This window comes from Pogoniulus pusillus, chromosome 5 (assembly GCF_015220805.1).
Source record: "Pogoniulus pusillus isolate bPogPus1 chromosome 5, bPogPus1.pri, whole genome shotgun sequence".
NCBI lineage: Eukaryota > Metazoa > Chordata > Aves > Piciformes > Lybiidae > Pogoniulus > Pogoniulus pusillus.
The window spans coordinates 21,261,877-21,287,671 of record NC_087268.1 but is presented as its reverse complement, the minus strand read 5'-3'; the positions used below and the strand labels follow the sequence as shown (position 1 = coordinate 21,287,671).

The window sequence follows — 25,795 nt, the reverse complement described above, 5'->3', positions numbered from 1 at the left end:
TGTGTGTGTGCAGTTCTGTCCTTGCATTCAGCCACTTAAGTTTAGATTATCTGCAGCTTGGTGCTCAATCTGACCTCCAATGATGGCATTAAAAAGAAATTTCTTTTGTCTGACATTTAATTGTTGATTCTAGAGGTATATCTGTCCTCTGAAACATCCAGGGGTCACTGAGAAAAGATACTACAGGAGAAGGGATCTCAGGTAGCACTCGTGTCATCTCATTTTAAACGGCTACAGCATGCATGGTCATGTCTGAGTTAGCTGTCCTGAGCCTATGCTAACACCAGGAGAGAGGGAGGAATCTGGAGTAACTCGCCCAAGCTACTTTTTGTATCTTCTTTAGAATTAAATGAGTAGTCTCCCAACTTTGTGAGAAAGTTTGAATTAACAACAGGCAAAATAAAGAGCTCATTTTCTCTTATTTAACACTTCAAATATTATTTTGGCTGTACTTTTTTCAACATTTGTCTAGAGGAAGAAAGTGTGATGCCTTTTATACTTGAAACCAACTCTTTCACGTGCTTGCATAGAAATATTTCATCCCTGAGGATTTCATTGGGCTTTCATTGTTGCACTAAGGAGAGCCACCTGCTTGGAGGATGTTCTCAGGAAAAATGTCCTGAGTGATTTTTGAAGTTGAGTTTGGCAGAAGAAGTAGACTGCTTAGAAATAACACTCATCATATAATCAGGGAGAAAAGAACATTCTGTTTTGAGAATGTGATCTGTGTATTGGTTACAGAATGGACATTTTAAACAAGATGTGATGTTCACTGGGAACCCACAAAAATCAAACTACTTCTATCTCCGTCTAGCTTTGTAACTTGCAGTGTCAGTTTTAATGGGTATCAAATCTACTCTTTGTATTCAGCTGTCTAGGACTTCTGATAGCCTTCCTTGGTATTCATATTATCTAGTCTGTAAGACCCCTTAAGGCTTCTTGCATTTAAAAAGTTAATGTACTGGAGCAATAAATTGAAGTTCTATGCAAAATAACACAGGATGTTGTGATAACAATGTTATTCCAAAACACCCAGAGGCAATATTGTATTGTCTGACTGTATCATCAGAATACTGCAAGGACAGAAATACATCTGATACTACTAAAATGCTTTGTGTTGGTGTGTGGTCCAATAGCTTATCTATATCTTAGAGGACATTTTTATTAGATTTGCTAAATCATTTTGCCCTTCAGGCTGACTTTGTTTACAAAGTTTCTTCCTTGTCTTAAAAAACTGAGCTGCAAATGCCTATGTAAATGCTGTGAGAATGTGCGAATGACATCAGAGCAGTTGTATTCCATCCTCAAGGCTTGCTTCTTTTAGAGCCCTGAAAGTAAAATCACATCAAGACATGATGAGAGTTTATTTTCTGCTCTTTGAGAGCTAAGTGTACCACAGCATGTGTGCCACCCCTTCCTTGCCCAGCTATGTTGCTGCTTCATTTATGTTCAGCTTTTTGCTCTCTGTAGAGAAGAGAGAAAAGGTCAAGGCAGGTGATCCTTCACCTCTTCTCGGCACTAGTGAGACATCTGGAGTGCTAGGTCTAGCCTGGGCTCCCCAGTTCAAGAGACACACAGCTGCAGAGAAGCTAGTCTAAGTACAGAGCCACAGAGATGATTAAGGGACTAAAGCACTTTCCATGCAAGGAAAGAGGTGCACTGCTGGACCTTGTCCTAGCAAAGATGATCTGGTTGGGGATGTGAAGGTTAGAGACAGCTTTGTATTCAGTGATCATGAGATGGTGAAGTTCAGGATCATGCAGGGAAGCAACAGGGTAGGAAGTAGGACTGCAAGCCTGGGTTTCAGGAGAGACAACTTTCACCTCTTCAGAGGTCCTTGGAAGAATTCCATGGGTTAGGATTCTAGAAGATAACAGAGATTAAGAGAGCTGGTTAATAGTCAAGCAGTACCTCCTCTAAGTTCAAGGTTTGTGCATCCCCATGAATAATAAATCAAGCAGGGGAGGGAAGAGACCTGCATGGATGAGCAAGAGGCATCTGGAAAAATTCAAATGGAAGGAAAAAAATACAGTATGTGGAAAAAGGGACTGGCAACTTGAGATGATTATAGGAATGTTGCCAGAGTATGTAGGGATGCCACAACAAAATCTAAAGTCCCTCTTGGAAGTAAATCTGGGAAAGGATAAAAAAAGTAACAGAGGCTTCCCCAAGTACTTTAGCAGGAAAAGGAACACCAGTACAAATATGGGCCTGCTGCTGAATGAGGTGGGTGATCTGTGACAGAGGATACAGAGAAGGTGGATTTACTGAATGACTTCTTACTTCATCTTTGCTCTTAAGACCAGTCCTCAGTCCCTGGAAGTAACAGACAAAGTCTGGAAGAAAGACTTTCACTTGGCTGGGGAGGTTAGAGATCAGTTAAACAAACCAGATATCCACAAGTCCATGGGTCCTCATGGGATGCACCTATGAGTGTTGAGAGAGCTGGTAGAAGTAATTTCTGAGCTGCTCTCCATCATTTTTGGAAGGTCCTAGAGAACAGACAAGGTGCCTGAGGGCCAGAGGAAAGCAAATACCACTCCATTTTTGAAAAAGGGGAAAGAAGGCACAGGAAACTAGAGGCCAGTCAGTGTCACCTCCATCCCTGGAAAGATGGTGTAACAGCTCATTCTGAATGTGATCTCAAAGCGTGTGGAGGAAATTAAGGCTAGCAGGAGTAGTCAGCAGGGATTCACCAAGGGAAACTCATGCCTGACAAATCTGATACCTGGGCATGACTGGATGGACAAATGAAGAGAAAGCAGTGAGTGTTGTCTGCTTCATCGAGACTTCTGACAGTCTAATACAGGATCCTTGTAGGCAAGCTCAGAAAATGTGGGTTAGATGAATGGGCAGTGGGGTGGAAACTGGAGGAAAGATAGAGTTCAGAGGGTTGTGGTCAGTGGCACAGAGTCTAGCTGGAGGTCTGTAAGGAGTAGTGTTCTCCAGGGGTCAGCACTGGGCCCAGTCCTGCTCCATATATTAATCAAAAACCTGTATGAAGAGATAAAGTGTACCTTCAGGTTTGCTGATGACACAAAACTGGGAGGAATGGCTGTCACACCAGAAGGCTGTACTGCCGTCCAGAGTGACCTGGACAGGCTGGAGAGTTGGGCAGAGAGTAACCTTACAAAGTTCAGCAAGGGCAAACAGAGGGTCCTGCATGAATAACTTCACCTATTTATAACTTCACAGGTTAGGGACTTGATCTGCTGGAAAGCAGCTCAGTGAAAGATGACCTGAGAGTCCTGATGGACAACAGGATTACCATGAGGTATTGAGGGAATCCTCTCCTGAACATGTAAATCACCTTGTGAACGTGATTATTACATTAAGGACGTGAGAAGTATCTCAACAAAGTTAAGATCTGTCCATCAAGATAGCATTTGCCCAGGGGGTGTAATGGATGGCAAAGATGGGCAAAGGTAACTCAATGCCAATTTCTGTAAACCCAAGGGGAGACCACTGGAAGTCAGGTGTGAATTGTAATGTGACAAGGGTGTCAGTCAGACAGAACCATGATGAGTGAACCAGAGACAATATAGAACTCCTGAGTTATGCCTGTTTAAGAGGACAAAAACATCACTGGGAATATCACAAGCTGGGGGAACATCAGCTGCAGTGACAACAGAGCACCATCTTCATGAGCTCAGGAACATATTCAATACTGTAATACTGTGATATTCCCTGCTCCCCATTGAAGAACCCCATGTTGGTAATTATATCTCTCCATTCTCAATCTGTCTTTCCCTTTTCTTTGTCTCCTTCCCCTGTGTTGTTTGCAAGTAATAAATAGCTCATTTTAATATATGACCTCATTTGTGTCTTAATTTCACTCATGGGAATGTTCAAAAGAACTGCATCTCCATCCCTGGGCTCTGGATCAAGATAGGCATCAATGTGCCCTTGTGGCCAAGAAGGTCAAGGGTGTCCTGGTGTGTGTCAAGAATAGTGTGGTGAGCAGATAGAGGGAGGTTATTCTTCCACTCTACTCCACTCTTGTGAGGCTTCTGCTGGGGTAGTGTCCAGTTCTGGACTTCCCAGTTCAAGAAAAACAGGGAACTACTGTAAAGAGCCCCGTGGAGGGTCATGAAGGTGATTAGAGGACTGGAACACCTCTCATGAAGATAGGCTGAGAGACTCAGTGTGTTTTAGCCTGGAGAAGAGAAGCAAGGCAGGCAGTTTTATAAATGCTTTTAAATACTTGAAGGGCAGCTGTCAAGAGGATGTGGCCAGCATTTTACAGAGGTGTCCAGTGACAGGACATGAGGTAATGGGCACAAACTTGAACACGGAAAGTTCCATCTAAACATGAAGAGGAACCTCTTTACTTTTAGGGTGGTGGAGCACTGAAACAGGCAGTAGAGTCTCTTGTCTCTGGAGTCACTCAAAGCCCTCCTGGATGCTGTCTTGTGCAACCTGTCTGAGGTGAACCTGCTCTGGTAGGGAAGTTGGATTAAATGATCTCCAGAGGCCTTTCCTAATTCCTATCATTCTGTGACTCTGTGAAGAGAGCTAGCGTATTCAGCCTGGAGAGCAGAAGGTTTGAGAGGAATTTATCTATGTGTATACATACCCAAATTGGAGCAGTTAAGAAGACATATTCTGCTCAGTGGTGCTCAACGACAGGACAAGTGGCACAAAACCAAACAAGCGAAATTCAGTATGAGCACAAGAAAGCACTTTTAACTGTGAAGATGGTTAAACACAGAAACAGGTTGCCCAGTGGGGTTGTAAAGTGAGCAGGTGGTTATACTAAATGGCCTCCAAAGAAGCTTTTGAGCCTTTGCTCTTTGACTGTGTGGAACTGTGGTTTCCCTTGTAGCTAAAAAAAAGTCAGTAAGTTTTTGCAGAAGGATAAAGGAAGAGGAATGCAATCTTTGATTTCTTTCCTTTTTTCCCCCTAGGTTTTATGATTCTCTAGGAGTTACTAAGTGTATTTTCCACACAATACCTGGAAGTCAGGAGTAAAATTTTGAATGGAGGATGCCTACATATACTAGCTATAAATTTTCTGACTCTCTGGTACAATTACTGTACTTGCAGTACAAAAACACATTATATAAGACTTTTAATTAGCACTTTCAAGTGTGTCCTTCTAGTCAGATTGCTCTTCCTTTTCTTATGAATTTCCCTATCGGTGTGTATCTTACAACAGAACAAATACAAAACAGGTTTTCTTTTGGCATCCAACAATACCACATTGTGCCAATGTCCCAGCAGAATATGGGGAAATACTTCCAAATTGCTTCGTGAGATACAGCAGAACACCTTAATACTGAGGTAGCTTTATTGATATGTTGCAAAACATTTTTCTTGGTGTTTGGTTTTTATTGTGTTGGATTTTTTTTTTTTTGCTGGTAGTGGTTGTTTGGGTGTTTTGAGGTTTTGTTTGTTTTCTTTTTCTTTAATATGCTTTAACATCAAACTAAGTGGTGGTGTAAAAGACTGATACATAACATTTGAGGTGAAATTGTACTGTTGAGAGACATCATTCAATTGTCTGAGTTTTGTCTCTTAAAGCAATGATGCCTTAGAAGATTCTACTTTCTCCCTATTCTCTTGAGTGCACTGCTGAAGACAGTCCTCTTGCTGAGTCCTAAGGTAGCACAAGCAGCACCTCAGTCAGGATGTAATCTTTGAAAACAAGTCTGATTTGACTGATTTCTACCTAAGACGTGGAGTAACTTCATAATTGTGGGTTTAATAAAAAAATAAGAGGAAATGCAAGCTCTTTTCTGACAAGCCTCTTTTCACCTCTTTTTTTTAATCTACACCATATTAGCTGTGCTACCTGTTTTAGTCTTGGGGGTGGTAACCCATTGAGTCATCTTTGATGTGGAGATATTCTCCAGTACCTGGGTGTTCAAATCCTTTGTGCTGTAGATTGTGATCTAACACCTTCTGCAAAACAGCATGCAAGAAACACCAAACGTTTGCACGCATTGAGATACTGTGAGTGATAATTCCATTCTCAATCATTTGCCAGACCCTTTGTCTGCTGCTGCTCCTTGTACTGAAGTTCCAATATTTTTAAATAAGAGAAATATTATGCAAAAAGTTATTTTAAAAAAAACCAACAGCACCTGTAGAATATGATAGGAAAGAAATATCAGTTTCCAGTGGCCTTGATGTATTACACTTTCTAGTGACTCACAGAGAAATCTGAAGTCAGGCTATTTGGAGTGATTTCTCCTTTCTTTTTATAATGTAAAAAGCCCTGAGCAAACTCAGTACACAAACATAAGATGTGCAGAGTATATCAGGTAATAATAGGCCCACAGCTTTGCAGCTGCTGGATGAAGAGTCTTTTGGATAGAAATCAAGACTCAGGTCTTGGATACCTAATGAGAGATAAATATGCCTCTTTTCTGAGTAACACTTAAATTATCCTCGTGGAAAGAGGATACATAAAGTAGTGTCAGATTTTGTATCCATTAGTCTCATCTGGTCTATGAGAAGGTATCAAAAATGGGAGGGTTGCCTAGCAGATCAGCATGCTGTCCTGGTTCATGTTTTGCTTGAATATCCAAGAGATGCAGAGCGATACTTGTGTGACTTGGAAAGTAGCTATGGTGTCCCACTACCTCTATGAACAAATGTAAGTGGAGGTAGAATTACTATTTGGAAAAGGATCCTTTAAGAACTTCAGGTAAGAATCATTATTTGCTGTTAATGAACCAACATAACTTTGAAATCTAGGCCTTCTTGTGCACAGAAGATTGGAATTATTCCTTCATGTTACCCATCAATAAACTGAGCAGATTTCACCAATGACACTAATTCAGAGCAAACCGTAAGGGTTATGAGAAATCTCTGGAAAAGGATGAATTATTGGTGTATTTATTCTGTTACTGCATAATATCACTCTATTAGTCAGTGATAGATCTCTACTTATATACTCATTGGCAAAAGGTCAATTAGAGATGAGTTTTCTTTTCCCATGGATAATGCTGACTCTTTGCCCTTGGTATTTTGACAAGTTTAGACCTTTGTGGCTTTAAAAAAAAATAAAATCTATTCCAGTCTTTGAGGTATTCAGGGAGTGTGATCTTTGCTACTCATATCACTTTCAGAAAAAGGGAAAAAACAAACTATGCTTGGCATGGCTGAGTTTAGTGACTGTAAAAATATAGCAAGGATATTTTTGAAAGCTTTTATGAAAGAGAAAATTAGCAGACAAATATTAGGTTTCTTGCAAATAAAGTAGCTAGTTCTGCTCAAACTTTTGCCTATGATAATTCTGCAAAACATATTTCCAAATAACATTTGATGCAATTAAAAAAACATGAAACATTGATGCAATAAAAAAAATCCAAACCCAACAACAAAAAAAAAAGAAAGCAGAACTTGCAAGACTGGCTTCAATGAGCACTATTACTTGATGTTTTTTTTTTTTTAAAGAGTGATTTCCTCCTATTCTTCCCCTCACTGAAAAATCAGACTTCAAAAGCAAAGCAAGCAGTATAGATGTTCAATCTATCAATGCAAATTGGATCATCAGTGGTATAGCTAGCACATAAATTGCATGAAGAATAAATATACAGTGTTCTGATGTTGAGAAAATACAGTTCAATTAGTCTGGAATACCATATGATGCACGGTTTCTCCCTTTCTGTGGGATATAATTAGGAACAAGATGTAGCATCTGAGAGTCTCATGCCTTTGAAGAACATGACAACTTTTGAATAAATAAGAAGGAAGATGTAAAAGTTGCTGTGTACCCTTCTTCTCACTGTGGGGAGTTGAACAAGCTTTTTCCTTTTTGGCCATTTAATTTGCTCATTTGTAGCTAGGCTTGTATGAATTTCAGCAACCTTGCTCTGAGAGACAGGCTGCACAGCTGTGTCACCATCTGGGAAATGGGAAGGGAGGAGACTGGACAGAAGAAAAAAGTCATGATAAAATGATGGGAAATGGCAGATGGGCGATTAGGGAAGCCTCATGTTCATTCTTTCCAACTCATCACTGTTTTTGAAAGTAGTTGAAAGTAGCAAGCCAGTCTGCTATTCTGCTCAGTAAACTACACAGAACAAAGGCTCTTGAATTTCACCACACAGCTGCCCATCACTCTCCTGCAAAATAAGCATTAGGTCAACAGGTAAAGACTCATGAGGAAGCTTAATTTTTCTACTGTAAAGGAAGTGACTCTTATTTGAACAGCAAGGTAATTTGCAGCATTTTGTCACAGTCTTAGAAGATTTAATAAGAGTTTTGTTGGAGGCAGCTATCTCTCCTAAATAGCTTGGAACCAAAGTGATGTTCTTACAAGTCCATAATACATGTAAGCTAAAAGTACTATTTCACTCAGTATGTCATAAAGGAGTAACCAGTCCTAATATGTAGCTAAGGTGGTTGATTATACAGCATAAATGAAAATAAGCTGTATTATGACTTGTTAAAATTCAGTTGTGAAGCACCAGATTCATCCTAACCCTCTTATTTGGTGTATAAAGTATACAATTGTTATTCCATAAAGACATTTTGTTCCACACTTCAAATGTGTTTTGTCAGGGTCCAGCTCCTCATGCCCTGTGTGATCTTCTCATTAATCTTTCACTAAGCAGTGGTGCAGCCAGACAGCACAGTGTGCCTGGGACTGCTGGCTCCCACCTCTTCATGCCAGGAGCTGGGGCAGAAGGTGCTATGGGCACTAGGAATCCTTCCTGGGAAGGCATAGCCTGGTGTGGCTAAGGACTACCAGGGTCCATATCCTGTCAGAGATAGGCTATGGCAGACACCAGGAGAACAGAGCTCAGGGACATGTTTGGGTTTCCTCAGTGCCCCCAACATATAAATGTCATTCTTCTTCATTCCCTAGACATTTTTTCTAGAGTTCTCCAAGAATGGAAGGGATGTCTTTTGGAAAAAAAGTGCATTGTTTCAAATTTCAATCATTTTCTATGGTTTATTTTCTTCATAAGGGGATGTTTTGAAAATAAATGTTTCAGATTTAGGACTGTTTTGTTTTATTTGTGGTTTGTTATATACAATGTGAATATAGTTCTGTGTATACAAAAGGACTTCATGTCTATGAAATGTAATAAAAACCTTTACATTTTTTTACCAAAATGTAAATGACTATAACATTTCAGCTCAGGAGCATTGCTTAAACAGCACACATCAGAATTACTTTCTTCCTTTTTTTTTTTCTCCCACAGTAAAATTACAGAAAAAAAATGCTTAAACATTTCTAAACCAGACAGAAAAGTATTTAGAATCACAGAATCATAGAATCAGTCAGGGTTGGAAGGGACCACATGGATCATCTAGTTTCAGTCCCACCTACACTAGAGCAGGCTGCCCACAGCCTCATTCAGCCTGGCCTTAAACACCTCCAGCCATGGGGCCTCAACCACCTCCCTGAGCAACCCATTCCAGCCTCTCACCACTCTCATGCTCAGCAGTTTCCTCCTCATGTCCAATTTGAACCTACCCACCTCCAGCTTTGCTCCATTCCCCCTAGTCCTCTCACTTCCTGATATCCTAAAAAATCCCTCCCCTGCTCTTTTTGTAGGCCCCCTTCAGATACTGGAAGGCCACAAGAAGGTCACCTCAGAGCCTCCTCTTCTCCAGACTGAACGGCCCCAACTCTTTCAGTCTGTTCTCATAGGAGAGCTGCTCCAGCCCTCTGATCATCCTCATGGCCCTTCTACGGCTATGTGCTCCACAAAAATAGGTTTAGCCAAGGTATCTAGCTAGCTCTGTAGACAACCCTCTACATTATAAGCTTTACAACCTACCATGTTGTTTGAATCGTTAACCAAGCAGGTTCTTGTCTATTGCAAATGATCTTAATGTTTTGATTCTCATGCAATGATGCTAGTTTATATCAGATAAGAAGAACTGAGCTGAGCTACATTCTGTATGTGAAACCACATGCACATTGCATTGGTTTAAAATCCCTGTGGTGCTATTGCAACTTTTTATCATTACCTTTATAAAAACTTTTCAGAAATGTGGCATGTAGAAAAGGCCCTCCAAAACTTGCACATATCTGTTTTAGACAGGAAAAGGTGGAAAAATGTTCAGGTGTGGGAAATACTGTTAGCATATTAATTTTGTTAATGAAAAATAAAATGAAGTAATGTCACAAAAACTTGGAAAATGTGCTTGAATTATCCTTTCAGTTATGTTTCCCAGTTATTGATCAGAAAATTTCTGGATTTTAACTTGTACAGGAAAGTGGGCCACCTAGAAGCAGATTTTGAGACCTTTTTACTACTACTTTTTACTATTGCCAAAGAAATATGAAGTTTATTGAGCACTGAATTAAAAATATTTTACTACTCATTCTAATTTTCTGGTAGGTGCAATTTCCAGGTTACTCTATAAATTATTCAATGGAAATATGCAGCTGGCAAAGTTTAGTCAACTGATAAAGTCATCTAATGACTGATGGATATGCAGGTAAATAATTGGAGTTAATTCCACCTATAATCACAATGTATCTACAAAACTTTACTCATACCATAGAGGCTTTTGGCACTTTAATTTTTTTGACAAAATTTGCTTTCAAACAGCACGTAACTTAAGTGATAGAGGGAAATTCTGATGCTCCTTTTTCCTGAGATCTAATTGCATAGCATTTAAATTTTAAGTTAAACAGCTTAAAAAATAGTATGTCTAGAAAACTTCAGAACACAGCTGAGAAGCAAAAGCCGGTATATGCAATATGGCCTTAATTTGGGTCTACAGCTGCTGATTGCAGTACAAAATGCTTCAAAATAAATGTAACTCATTTAAACATGCAACACATTTAAATATGAACATTGTTCAAAATTAACCTTAACAGCTTTCTAAAAGGTGCTTGGTCATATAAAGAACATAAGATACAGAGGACCTGAAATCAGAGGTGGCCCATGAAGTTCTGCTGCTGTGGAAGAAGCTGTTCAAATGGCAATACTTGCAGAATAATGTATGATTTGATATTGTACATATTCATTCTTCTACTCTCAGAGGTGGAGCTTATTCTTTCTCTTTATAATACTTCTGATGCATGTGATGCATCACAGAGTTTCAGAGTCACAGAAGCTGCTTACAAAAGCAAGTGCTTCTAGTTAAAGGAAGGTTTGCAAAGGCATATCCGATCACTGTGAAAAAGAGCAGTATTTGGTCTGTTCTTTCTGAGGCAAAGATTATTAGCAGAAAAATCCCTTTATTTTCTCCCTTCCTTTGGGAAGAATAACAGTGCAGTTTGCACTGCTCTATGTATTATATAAGCACAAGGACTGAATTTTAGCTCTGCAAGCATGTATTATGAAGGAGCTCTTGTCTCCTGTCCCTAGCAGGAAAATGCAGCTCACTTTAGACTTAGGAAAAAAACCCTATTAGAAAAACAAATCCTAATTCCAGAAATTATCAGGAGCATGTTTCAAACACTGAAGCCACCCAAAGGATTACAGCTATTGGGAAAGTACTAGGTAACGCAGCCTAGTGTTTTTCTTGATGTGAATCAACTCATGGCGAGCTTTTCTATTCAGCCACTCTCTTGAACTCATCAGAATATTTTACCTAATTTCCTATGCCCCATACAGATTTTATAACATCACATACATGTCATCATTCTTTAAAATCTGGAAGCCAGCAAAAGAAGCTATAGTGTTGGATGTTGGCGGCAGGCAAGCAATCTGAGCTGCCTTGAGGTCACTGTTTTCAGCTGCTCCTGAAGAAACAAAGATATTTTCATGAAGCCCCTGTTTGTTGCTATTCTCATCCTCTTGCTGGTTTTCTGCTTCAACGGTGCACTCTAGCTCTTCATATTCTAGCTTGATTTGCACCACTACATGATCAGTTTTGTCTATCCATTCCTATAGGACATAAAATTGTTGATGTTAGTAGGGACTGAGATATCAATCAAAAATAACTTGGCTATACAAACTGATTTTCATTTATTAATGGCATCTGTGGTGGTTTAAGGCTTATTGAAATATTCTAATAAGATAAATTGGTACCTGAAAGTTCAGTGCAGAATTTAACTAAATTAGATCACTGCTTGTAAAATAACAACAGTGATAAAGTCTATATCATTCACTGGTTTAATAAGAGGTATAAAAAAACTATGTATAAACAATCTTGTTCTTAGCTCTTGGGAATTGGCTCTGCTGCTGCTCCTTTACTCTGCTCTAATTTCTTCCACTAACCTTGACTGACCAGATAACACATGAGCCTTGCTGGTTGTTTTCTATCTGGGGAGAGAGAGAGACTGACCACTTCTGGGCTTTTTCTTTGTCTGGGGGGGGGAAGACTGTATTTCTGTATTATTTCTGAATTGTATATAATTGTAAATACATGTAAAATTATTGTGTATATATGCTTGTAAGTTTAGCTTTGCTGTAAAATATAGCTTTATCTTACTTCCAAGCTGTCTGAGCTGGTCAGGCAAATTTTAATTTCTCATTTTCAGTTTAAAGCTACTTTATATAGAAAGTTTTCAGTTTGTCACTGAAATGTTATTATTGCTATTTGATATTGTCATTGGGTTTGAAAAGGTTTGACCTGTTTCCACTCAGAGAGTCTTAGTAGCAATTAAGATAAAGAAAGGCTAATTAATGCAGATAAATACATCACATATGTCCTGGACTCAAGAAACACTAAGTAAACTAAAGTGAAAAGTGTGTTCTATTCATCTGACAATCATTTCCTGTCTAAAGGTTTAGCAGCAATAAATAATCTCTTCTGCTAAAAGACAAGTGTTCCTGTTGTGGCTGATGCCTCTAAAGGTAAGAGTGCTATCACTGGCTTGACACTAAGGCTCACAGCACTTCACAAAGGTCAAGATCAGGCTCTGTGAACTATTGTGTGCAGGAATGAATGCAAACACTGTAGTGCCATCTGCCTGGATATGGTGTCTCTGGTCACCTTTACATTACTCCCCTGCAATTTCTCTCTATTTCTATAGGGGGGTTCTTTTCACAGTGCCAAAGCAGCATTACACTCATTGTATGAGTTCAGGCAATTGCTCTATGTATCCTCTTGGTGATGTTGTACGAGGGAAAGAGATTTACTTTTTGGGCTAAAAAGTGCCTGTGGTAATGTTGGTGCAGAGAAAGTATCAGTATCAACTTCCAAATTATTCTCAACACTAGGAAAGGAATGTTTACCTGAAAATTTCCATTATGATCATTGAAGAGATCAGTAAATGCGTATTTTGGATCAGGTATAGCAGGCATGACAGATTTCTGAAGACTGTGAAGAAAGAAAAAAATTGCAAATTTATTATAATGTAGTCTTTCATACAAAACCCTACTTCACTGTGGTTCTGTATCCATAGATATATTTTATAGGGAAGTACTCTAGGCTTGGTTTCTTTTAAATGTGGGGTAGAGTAAAAAGTCAGTTATAACAATACAATAACATCATCAGGATAGAAGCAGTTATTCTGCTGGATTTTCAATCAACCCTATCTTAGTAAACTGTAGACTCTACCCAAACCTTTAGATAGTCAGCAGGTGCCAATTCTGCTCCATGTAGTAGTTAGAGTTTTGCACCCCCTGGCCAAATTCCCTTGAACAAGGAAGATGGTGCAGCAGCTAACTGTATTGGCTGACTCAGTAAACACAGAGAAAGTTTAAAATGCGTAAGCTTAGGAGAAAAAAAAATCAGCTTATGATCTAAACCAGGTTATGAGAGTCCTATATAATTTCAGCTGTGAAAATACCACATTTCAGGCTTTTTTTTTCTCCCCACTAAAAAAGCTAAAATTCTGGGGCTTGGGTGGGCTTTGTTTGTTCCTAGTTGCCTTCTTTTAGGGGTTTGTTTGTTTGTTTGCCTGGGTTTTGTGTAATTGTAGATTCTAAGTACAAACATAGTCATTCACAAGCAAACCCAAATATTGATGTAGTCTTACCAAAGCTGAATGCATTCAAGGTTACCTCAGCCTACTGAAGACATTGAGTAAGATGAAAGTTGTGAAAAATAATGACATTTCAGAAGAAACCCAAATTAATTGGCTTCTCAGGATTTAACTAGATATCTAAAAAGAGAAGAAATAAAGTGGAAGAGATAATTCTTTTCCTGAAACACTATCTTTTACCAATGTTGTGTTGGTTTTGAAAATGTAAGCCCTTGATATTTGGAAGACATCATGCGTTATTCTCAGGTACTAATTAAGCTATTGACTTCCATGCCTTTGTGATGAGTTCATTTATCTGAAGACAATTTTGAGTCCTAGGAGACATGATTCTGAATGGTAGCCCTGTTTTCATGAGATGATTATTTAGTAGTAACCAGTAAAATCGTATTTACCTCTGCCATTTACACAGAAGAACCAAGAGGATAAGCATCATTAGAAGTCCTGTCAGCAAACAACTTAAAACAACTACTGTGTTTGACTGAGATTTTGTATCATCATTGCATGAATCTAGGAATAATTAAAAAAAAGGAATAATGTTTAAAAAAATTTGCTTTAACAGTAGATAATTGTAATAGTGCTAGAACATTGACTTAAAAAAATAAAGTTTTTAACAACAAACAAGTTCAGTTGTTCAACTGAAACTGAAAAGAAAAGCCATCCTTGTCCAAACTTTGCAATGAAAGAAAATGTGCTTTTATATAAATGGAGGACAAAGGAGCACCCTTACAGGCAAAGAATAGACACATCATAAATGAATTGAGTATTTCTTCTCATCTTTATCATGTTGTATTGACAGTGAAAGAGCACCTTTATGCTAAGGTTTATATTGAATATACCTGCTTGCAATTACCAAAGCTGCAAGTGCAGCTTTACATGTAGCCTACATGTCTTACTCCCCAGGATAAAACAACCAACCAACATCTCCCCTATGCTGCAAACAAAAAACAAGCAAACCACAAGTGTCATTACACAGACAGTAAGTGGTGACAGGATGCCAGGTAACACACAGGTATTTGGTGCTATTATGACCCTATGCAGGATGAACAGGGGATCAGGTTCAGTCAGTACGGGTTTATGAAGAGCAGGTCCTGCCTGATAAACCTGATCTCCTTCTATGACAAGATGACCTGACTATTGGATGTGGCAAAGGATGTGAAAGCTGTTTCCTGGACTTCTGTCAGGGCTTTGACACAGTTTCTCACAACATTCTCACAAAAAAACTGGCTGCTCATGGCTTACATGGGTACGTGCTCTGCTGGGTAAAGCATCTGCTGGCTGGCTGGGCCCACAGAGTGGTGTTCAGTGGAGTTAAATCCACCTGGAGGTCAGTCGCAAGTGGTGTTCCCCAAGGCTCAGTATTGGGATCAGTCCAGTTCAATTTCTTTATCAGTGACTTGGATGGGCAGATTGAGTACACCCTCAGTAAGTTTTCAGATGGCATGAAATTAGGTGGGAGTGTTGATCTGCAGGGTTGGGAAGGTGATTGCCCCTTTGTACTCAGCATTGGTGAGGCTGCACCTCAAGTACTGTGTTCAGACTTGGGCACCACAGTGCAGGAAATACATCGAGGTGCTGGAGAGGGCTCAGAGAAGGCTGCTCAGCTGGTGAGAGGCCTGGAGAACAAGTCCTGTGAGGAGTGTCTGAGCGAACTGGGGCCGTTTAGTCTACAAAAAAGGAGACTGAGGGGAGACCTTATTGCTCTCTACAACTATCTGAAAGGAGGTTGTAGAGAGGTAGGCACTGCTCTCTTAAGCAACTAATGGGGAGGTTTAGACTGGACATTTGGAACAGTCTTTTCAGGAACAGGGTTGTGAGGCACTGGAACAGGCTGCCCAAGTTGATGATTGAATCACCATCCCAGGATGTGTTCAAAAGCTCTGTGGATCAGGTTCTTGGGGACATGGCTCAGTAACAGACTTGGCAGAGTGGGTGAAATGGCTGGACTTTAATGATCTTGGAGGTCTTTTCCAGCCCAGATGATTCTATGGTAAAACTAATGCATTTGTGCACTTTTCAGTCTTCTCAGTATTTTTTATGCAGCTTTTGAAATGATGCTTCAAAACTACCTCCTACTATTGTCCTGCTCTCCACAGAAATAGTACAAACTCTAGATAATCATTCTTACAGAAGCAACTGTCCAGCCTGTTCCACCTGCTTGCTTTGTTTAGGTTGTGAGAAAATCACAAGAGAAGTAGTGATCCTCAAGGAAAGTTATCAGAGTCTATGAAATTTATTGATTACAGCTTTGTTCATGGATCTCTCTGATGTTAGATTTGAAGTCAATAACAACTCATTAAAGTTTTGAAGTGCTTGCCCCAGTGAAAGAGCTGCAGCAATGCCACTTCTGATCCAGGGGAAACCAAAGTGACTGACTCATTACTCTGTCTCTTCTGTGCTTTCTTTTCTTGAAAAAGCTCCAGAAAGGGCTGTGTGCTCATCCCTTGGAGGTGCATAGAGAGACATTGTTTTCTTAAGGGCATTTATCAACCACACCTGAGGACATACTTGCAGGCTTATAATTTGCATGACGGAGAAGACATCTCTGGATGTCAGTATTGTGCCTAGTTCTAGTGCAAAGGCTACAAACACCTGTTCTTCAGGATTTCATCCCAAGTTTTGTGCATACAGATAAAACTAATTTTCTTTATGTGAGCTAGAAGCCCAGTGCATTCTAGAGACTTAAGATCTGGGTACACTGGACATGCTGGATTTTATAGTTTTGATAAAGCCTAGTGGGTGGCATTTTATGCTTAGCTAATATTATATAAATATGATGGGATAGTCTTTTTCTTACTACAGCAGATCTGTAGTAAGAAATATGATTTCTATGACTGAAGTCAGTTGCACTCAGTTAAGTTTCTCTGTCTGGTGCAAAAGCAGTTCTGATACTATCTCTTTCCTTGTCATCCCTGTTTTGATGAATCCAGCAATACAAGCATCAGACTGCTATGGCCAGCGGTCTTCTCTATCAATTGGATGTAATTTCAGACCAAACTGCATCAAGGATTTTATCAGGGTTGAGACCTGATGTTCATGCATCATATGTGGACAGACCTTGGCCCATAGCCACGTCCCCATACATGACATTGCTGTAATTGACCTATCCTACGCACTATTGTACTATTGTTAACTGTGCTGATCATGGCATAAATTGATTATGTTATGTGCCTTCAGGAATAAAGTGGACAAGAGGTAAACATGAGCAATTAGACATCCACCTGAACTTTCTCTGATAACAGAATATGCAACAAAACAGTGTAACATTAATTTGCTACATGTTGCCAGTCTCTTTTGCAGTCACCCCTTCCCCATTCATACACAGAGACCATATGGAAGCACCACTGCTGTTACCTAATAATCACAGTATCACAGTATCACCAAGGTTGGAAGAGACCTCACAGATCATCAAGTCCAACCCTTTACCACAGTGCCCAAGGCTAGACCATGGCACCAAGTGCCACATCCAACCTTGCCTTGAACTGCCCCAGGGACGACGACTCCACCACCTCCCCAGGCAGCCCATTCCAGTGCCTAATGACTCTCTCAGTGAAGAACTTTCTCCTCACCTCGAGCCGAAATTTCCCCTGGCGCAGCCTGAGGCTGTGTCCTCTTGTTCTGGAGCTGGCCACCTGAGAGAAGAGAGCAACCTCCTCCTGGCCACAACCACCCCTCAGGTAGTTGTAGACAGCAATAAGGTCACCCCTGAGCCTCCTCTTCTCCAGGCTAAACAACCCCAGCTCCCTAAGCCTCTCCTCATAGGGCTGTGCTCAAGGCCTCTCACCAGCCTCGTCGCCCTTCTCTGGACACGCTCAAGCATCTCAGTGTCCTTCCTAAACTGGGGGGCCCAGAACTGAACGCAGTACTCGAGGTGTGGTCTGACCAGTGCAGAGTACAGGGGCAGAATGACCTCCCTGCTCCTGCTGACCACACCACTCCTGATACAAGCCAGGATGCCACTGGCTCTCTTGGCCACCTGGGCACACTGCTGGCTCAGATAATGTGCCATTCATCCAAAATGTTTCTGCTTCCCAGTCACTGCTGTATTCAACTACATTGCAATAGGGTACTAGCCTCTTCAGTCTGACATGGAAAAAATAGCATTTCCTTGGATCAAAGCCTTGGTCTCCAACACTACAGCACTTAGAAGTTCTGGACTGAGATGGGAGGAATATCATGGTTAGTTATGGTTTTCAAGACAGTCTTTCAAAATGCTACACTCGGTCATGGTTACAACTAGGACAAGAGATAGGCCAACCCAAAAGCCTCAGAACTGCATTTTAACTTCCCTGAGCTTTGATGAATTCTGTTCCTTGACTGACTTTTCATTATTCATATCCATTCCTCATTGCCTGATGCTGAGCTGGAGGTCATAACAATCATTACATAGTGCATTGTGCTACAGCTGCATGGTTACAACATGCAGAAACTTTGAATTACAAAATAATTGCAAGGTATATTTGAGACTAGAAAGGTTTTAGTCAATGAGATAATATTTAGGAATACTTATCAACCAACTTTAGAATAAGTACAAATCCCATGTCACCTTGTTCATTTCACTTCTTTTTTCCTTCTTTTCTCTACTTTTCTTTCTGCTTTTTTAATTCCAAAACTCTTCTATTTTAAATATATAATCTTTCCCTTAGACTTCCTCAGCTCTTTGGGTGGCAACTACATTACAAAGAAAGCAAATTATTTCTGGTATGGCAGGGATCCAAGCTCTTAAAAAATACAAGTTTTCTGCTACCAGCTATATTTGAAAATAAAGGATAGGAGAAAAAAAAATGAAAACGACTCTTATATTGCATTCTATGGAGATGTTACTTCCAGCTCATTCCCACATTCATTAAAACTATCATGCCCAACTCACTTGCCAATCTTTGTCAAACTTGCTTTTGTGTTGCAGCTCAAGTTTCAAACACTTCACACCTCTTTCTGGTTTGTTACAGCTTACAGTAACAGCGTCCTCTTTCCAGAAGAAGGTCACATTTTCTGGTTGATTGGGCTTTACTAAGGAGAAGATAATCAAATCATTCTATAATTTCTTAAGTACTTTGAAGTTAAAATTATTCTTACTTCTTTGTCTCAATGTTTTCTGACTAGTAAATTAAGAAGATGGTTCTTAAAGGACATATTTTTGTAGCTCTCCTCCCTATTAAATGACAAAATGGAGCTTGACATCATGACACTGCTCATTACTTCAGGTGCCACATTCAAAAGTATAATCTATCTCATGTCAGGAACTGATTCTTCTCCTACTTAAGGAAGGATTCTACTTTCACATTCCAATTAAGAAGAAGAGACTACCTTCATTGGAAAGGGACTGACATATTCAATACCACAAAACCTACAAGACACACTTAAGGAGCTGTTGGAGGCTATGTGAGATACGGTGGTGGAGAAAAAAAGTAATGGGCACCTACTTGAGCACAACTGACTCTACTCATCATTGTTTTCAGGTGGTCCAAAGAGCAGGCAATGGTTTGATCTAAGTAGCTAGTTAATCTCCAGTAGTGGAAAGTAAAAAGTGTTACTTTTCTTTCTCAATTCTTCTTATTACCTTTATGTATTATGAAAACCTTGCCTTCCTGCTTTAAGGACTAAAGTCTGATACTTGATATTTGTGTTTCATTACATAACTGTTTGGAAATCGATTTTATTGTCAGTGGGTGATAAATAGCCAGAATTCAAGAATCAGGATGCAGTTTTCCATAGTTTACCAGATAGTGGTAAAACTATGAGATCTAAAACTATTCTCAAATTTGGATGGTTTCACAGGTTTTTGTTTAATTGCTTTTGCTAAAACATTCTTAGTAAAAGATAATCATGTATTTGAAATATCTTTATTTTTTCCCCTGATTATTCTATGCATTATTTTATCAGATACTGAGCAGATCTGCTTTGCATTAAGCACACTCATGTATTTGATATTTCCATTCTAATTTTGAAACTATGTTTTGGGACAACTCTGATCCCATATAATCTCATTCAGCTGCCACTGCACGCAGGCATGTCTAACAAATGGTGACAATGAAGGATGAAAATCAAGATGAAAGCCATAGTTTGGTTTTGGTATCCACAATAATAGATTTTATATGCTCATACCACTGATTTCTTCTCAAACTAAGGACAACTAGAGAATCAGTGAAGACACAGGCACTACCAACGTAGTTATGATTTTGCATACTTACTATAAAAATCAGATTTCAGTCTTTTAGAAAAAAGCTCTTCACTTCCATTCCCATTCCTGATAGAGATGGCAAGGGTGGGTCCTTCTGTCTTAAAAACACATCCAGAATTATAATCTTGATCCAATAAATAGGTGGGACATGGTTTCCAAATTTTGTGCTTGTCTTCATCAAATCTATAAATGAAATGATTTTGGTGAATGGAACATTCATTTGTCAACATAAGTTAATTCCTTTTATTCCTTTCATTTTTCTTCTTTTATTTTTTTTTCATTGCTTCTACCAAGGAACATTTGGTTGTGGAATTTCTTGAAATGGCAAATTTCATAGTGATGTGAAAGAATTCACCACCCAAACCTCAACTTTCCAGCCCTAGATTTGATGTAGTCTGAAATGATCAAATTTCCTTCATATTGTTGTTTTCTAATAAGAGAAAGACTTGCTCAAACACATGTTTTCATGAACTTTTCTTCAAGATTTTGCTGGTAAAAGTTCTTTGCCACACATCATCCAGGAAGGGAACCTCGAGAGCTATGACTAACCTTAACCAAAATGTTACATATCTGTTAGTTATAAATGACATCAGTTAATAAGGAAAATGTATACACATATGTGGGATAAACCTAGTTTTAATAATTGGGATTATCATTTAGCACAAAGACAGAAGTTATAATGGCTCTTATGACTGACTTCATCAAGCATTTGCACACTTCTGTAGCAGTCTGTGGATATAAATGGGTTTCATTCTAGATGACGAACAAACATTAGAAGCATTTTCAGACATGATTTGCAGAAGACTGAAATGAACTGAGGTATTTCAGGCTCCCAAAGTAAATCCTCCTACAGGAGAGAAGAACAGGTGGTATCAATACTCATGTATAAGAAAATGACACATTCTTGCCAGGAAATATATCACTTGCCAGCCACGTGATATGCATCTTCTCATTATTGAAATTTATTATTGTGGTGTTGATGGCATCTTTCCAACCTGTCCAAGATATTGGCAGAGAATATGATGCGAGCAGTGAGTACAAGAATCATCTGTAGACTTTGGTAGGCAATCAGTGTTTCAAAGATAAATATGCAATAGACTTGGATGAACATAAAATCAGAAAACATGAGGTTATCTAAAATTCAATGAAACTGAGTAAAATAGAGAGGTCAAAATTAAAATTTCAAAATAGTAAAATGAAAGCACATACAGCTATAGCAGAGACCACCCAGTGGTCCCTGAGTTGAAGGTATAGATTGGTTCGAATGTGTGCTATGCATAAGGCCTTGCAGGCCTGCTTTTCCCTGTAATACCTGTTAAGGTATTCCTGCTAAGAAAAACTATTTGAGAACTAACGTCACATGGAGCCTGTGTGTAGACTGTCATTCCTTTAGTGATAGAAACAAGGGACTAACAATGCCAGTCATGACCAGGACAAAACCCATAGGAACCTAGAACAGATTAACAAAAACAGGTGTACTATGTACTTGATCAGTGTGATTCTGGTCAATTCCGTCTAACAGATGAGCAAGACCATTTAATGTCCTGAAGTACTGTGTCTGTGTTTCTTGAACACCTTCAGAGATGGTGACTCCACCACCTGCCTGAGCATCCTATTTCAATGCTTGACCATTCTTTCAGGGAAGAATATTTTTGTAATAACCAATCAAAACCTTACCTTGCAAAATTTCAGGCCTCTCATTCTATCATCAGAGACTAGGAAGACACCCACTGCATGTCTTAAAACTCTTAAGGCTCAAATAACCATTTGGACTGTCTCATGGCTATATCTCAGTGTCTAGGCATTTCACGACTTCTGTAATTAGAGTATATCAAAATGTTTTTGTGTAGGGGTAATTCTGTTGTAATGTGTTGGTTTCAAGAGGCAGTTATGATAGAAATCCAAGATATACACTAAGTGTAGCTGCAGGTCTCTGCTATGTGATTCATGGAGCTTTGATCAAAACAAAACAAGACAAAAACTGTTACTTAAGAGAAGGACTGAAAGACTTGAGCCAAATGTTTCCATCTCCTAACTAATGCCTGCAGTCTCATTCTGTATTTTTTTCTTAAACTGAAAGTCCCTCGCGCTTTTCTGAAGAACAAAGAAGTCAAAATTAAAACACACTGTAGCAAAACCAGAATTTCTAAGCTTCAAACTACCATGCAATGGCATTTATCCATTTGCCGTTTTTTTCTCTGTTACAAGCGACTATCTAACCCTCATTTTGTATCTCCTCAAGCACTTTGTATGTCCTCCTTAGAAAATCTAAGAGATGATGAGAACCATGATGGCAAAGTGCCTAACAACGGATTCTTTGCCTGCGATTGCACTAACCCCTTTTAATTTTTATGCACTAACTTCTAGCATGGTTGTGCTGTGTGGTGTATAATGTTATGCTTAGTGTGTGCTTTGTGTAAGTGTTCAGTAAACATTTGTGTACATCTTCTCATATTTGGACAAGAAAAAATGCACAGCCCAAGATTTTTAAAGTATGGGTTAAATTGACAATATGAAGATATGTACAAGTTATCTAAAATACATTTCCTTCTGACGAACTTTCCTTTTCCTGTAACTGAAAAGATGATTAGTTTGCTGGTGTTTTTAGGACCCTATTCATCTAGACTTCTGGAAGCAGAATCCTTCTTATCTTTTGTTAATGATATATATGTTATATGAATTCTCCTGTAAGTATATGTTACATGTCCTCCTGTATGTATATGTTATATGAATCCTCCCTTAACACAATGGCTTGTTCTCAACTAATGTGCAAGATCCTCCACAGCAATTGTAATTTAAAGCATTATTCTACTCATGATCCTAGAGGCACACATTGTATTAAAGTAACACGTTTATCATTATCATTTGTGTTATGATAATGAGTAGATGGAAAGATCAAAAATACAATGAGTAGGCAGTCTCTCTCTTAAAGGTGGATGGTAGCAACTTCATCTGGGGATGTCCTAGTTGTCTGCCTAGGTACGTATTATGTTGTAGTGCTGCAGGATGAATACCAAGGCTGTTGAGTGGGAAATGGAGAGAAAAATATTCAAGTCTACAATCTTCAGTAAAACCAAATGGGAATTTCTAGGGCTCCACATGAGACCTTAACCTCAGAGGTACTGCTGGGCACCTAGCATTTCTCAGGACAGAGAGAAAATATCACTATGGTGTGTGGAGAGTGTTTCTGCATGGGGCAGGAGGAAAGAAATTTTCTTGAGTGATAAATTATGCAGACAAAATCATAAGCAATAATGAGAAAGTACATTCCACTTCCAACAACTTTATTACTGAGAAAAAAATCTATTGAGGGGGAACATTGAAGTCTGAATGTCATGGAAAAGATCAAAAAAGAAACATAGGAGAGGCAGAATATTAATCTGCAAAGATAACAGAATGGAACATGCATGTACTGGAACAGTTGCAACCACACTGAAACATATCAAAGAAGGAAAACCACTTTTGATTTCCTTACACTAATGAAACCTGATAAATAACCACATGTTGAACTTCCACATACTGCAGCATACTGCAGAGAAACTACTGGAAAGAAAGACTCAGATCTGAGCCTACAGTGTTTAGGTACCCTTAATAGTACTTATTTCTGAGAACATTTAATTTCATCAATAGGAACAGAGGTAGACAAAGGTGCAACTTGTTGCATACAAAAACGATTAACTGAATTCATGGGAGAGACACTAAAAAGAAAACCTATTTTCAAGGAAAGAAACTAAGCACTGAGAGAGATTTTAAAGATTAATTTTTTTTTTAGACAAAACATAATCCTTATATCAGAATTCTCATATCCTATCAAACTGAGTGAGTTGGGCTTTTTTGTTTGTTTTGAGGCAGGAGTTGTTGGTTTTGGTTGTTCACTTTTCAGAAAATCACTGACTATTTCTTGGCATCACGACACCACAATGGATTTTCAACTTTTGCACCACAAAATCGTATCATCTATACATCATGATTATAGACAATTGCTGTCTCTGGACAGGGACCAGTCACGACCCCTCACAGGACAGCCAGTGACTCACAGGAGCAATTATCATTGGAGAACTAGATGGTGCTGCGTTGTCAAAAACAGTACTTGACATATGTACAGCAGAACAGAGAGACAGTTTGTAGGTTGATATCACAAGAGCAAAGTTTTAAAGTATTTCCTTCTCTTGACAGGATACTTGTGACAAATGAATGAATGTAAAGACTAGATAGTTGCTTTGTGTTGGTCTTTATGTTGATTTCTGTAATAATCCATTTCTCTTTGGGAAGCTGTAAGTAACTGCACTGCAGACACATGCAAAACAGAGACATTCTTATGTTTAGAAAACCAAATAACCAGTCTTTAATGTCTTTGTTAATTTTGCTTTTTCAAGTGCAAGATACTGCTAGATATTTTCTTATTGTGTTTGTTGTTTCAGAATGAAGCACTGAGGTCTTACCCAGAATCTGGTTTAGCTGCCTGCGTTCAATGAGAAGGGTGATATCTTATGGACGCAGTCTGCTTCATCATAAACTATGCTATAAACAGTAAGTAGTCCTGATTAAAAATCAGACACAGACTTACCAAGTTTTGCCTTCTTTTTTAGTTATAAAACTTCCACAGAAGTTTGTTGTTATTATTGCTAGCATTGTTGTTAAGAATCCTCTTTCAGCTCTGCTGGATATAAATACCTGTTTGGTTGATACTCTTCACTAATAAAGAAGTACTCAGTGTTGTAGCACACAAGGTAAATTACACACAGAAATACTGTTAACTGATATATAATTTTCTTAAATATCTGGGGATTTGAACTTACCTGAAGACTGTAACTGAAAAGCCACCAGGTTGCCCAATGTGACAATCATTGAACATGCTTGAAAGATGAGTTTCATGGTTGGAATGACACAACAGACTGAAGACTCTACTATTTGATCACCTTGTACCAGCGACTGGAGGGAACTAGAGGAAATTACTACAGGAAACAAAAATTTGACATATCTCTAGCTATAAAAATTGAAAAAAAAACACCCCCACCACCAAAAAGGCAGAACTTCAGAATGCACACCATTTTAACATATTAAGAAAAATATATATTCATATTCTGAGAAACTAACTGTATGTCTCTTCTCAGTGCTTCATCTCTTCACAGCTGTATCAATCAGGTGTGACTGTAGCCCTGATCCAAATGACTATCAGGTAGCTGTGATCACATCACACGACAAATGAAGATTCCGACTACAAGAACACGGTGACTGAGGGTACAGGAAGTATAAATAATGTACCTTCCCACAAGAAATCAGAAGCTATTCCTTCTAGCAATGTTTATATTGCCACTCCACATGCCTGGTGCACCTGTGCTGGTTTGAGCCATTTCTGTCACCAAATCAGAGGAAGAAGTTGTGGGTCTCTGTAACAATGGGACCTGAGCTGTTGAGACTATTACACAACAGGTAACCCCAGAATGAGCTTCCTCCTGTGTCACCCGGATATATGCTTCTGCAGCTTCCAAAAATGTCCATATACCTAAAATTATACATATACATGTAGATACTACACCTCTAATATATATCTATATACCTAAAATTATGCATAAGAAGTGGGAAATAGAACATTTTTTTTTCCTGAGATGAAACATTTTAGAAGTTGAAATCTTGTAATAAACACAATTATCACATCTAAAATAGACCTATAGGTCTACAGTAAACTGAGTTTAGACTGTCCTGCACACACTAGAGCAGCAAGCAGGAGCAGTGAAGCAGTGAGGTGAAGTAGCTGGTGC

At 38.9% G+C, this 25,795-nt stretch overlaps 1 protein-coding gene across 1 annotated transcript; it reads right to left on the bottom strand.

Moving 5' to 3' along the window:
* Positions 1-11,540: 11,540 nt before the first annotated feature.
* Positions 11,541-24,908, bottom strand: LOC135175677 (cytokine receptor-like factor 2). Its single transcript, XM_064144013.1, has 8 exons — positions 24,833-24,908; positions 20,917-21,028; positions 20,044-20,216; positions 18,723-18,862; positions 17,851-18,009; positions 14,248-14,366; positions 13,104-13,188; positions 11,541-11,810 (listed from the first exon to the last, which is right to left on the bottom strand). The coding sequence occupies exons 1-8, from the start codon at positions 24,906-24,908 to the stop codon at positions 11,541-11,543; spliced, it is 1,134 nt and encodes a 377-aa protein (XP_064000083.1).
* Positions 24,909-25,795: the final 887 nt, after the last annotated feature.

Coding starts and splice junctions, on each gene's coding strand:
- LOC135175677 (XM_064144013.1), bottom strand. CDS start 24,908: ATGAAACTCATCTTTCAAGCATGTTCAATGATTGTCACATTGGGCAAC. Junction 18,863..20,043: donor ACTGAAATCTGATTTTTATA/GTAAGTATGCAA, acceptor TCTTCTCCTTAG/TAAAGCCCAATCAACCAGAA. Junction 18,010..18,722: donor AGTTTGACAAAGATTGGCAA/GTGAGTTGGGCA, acceptor CTCCCATCTCAG/TCCAGAACTTCTAAGTGCTG.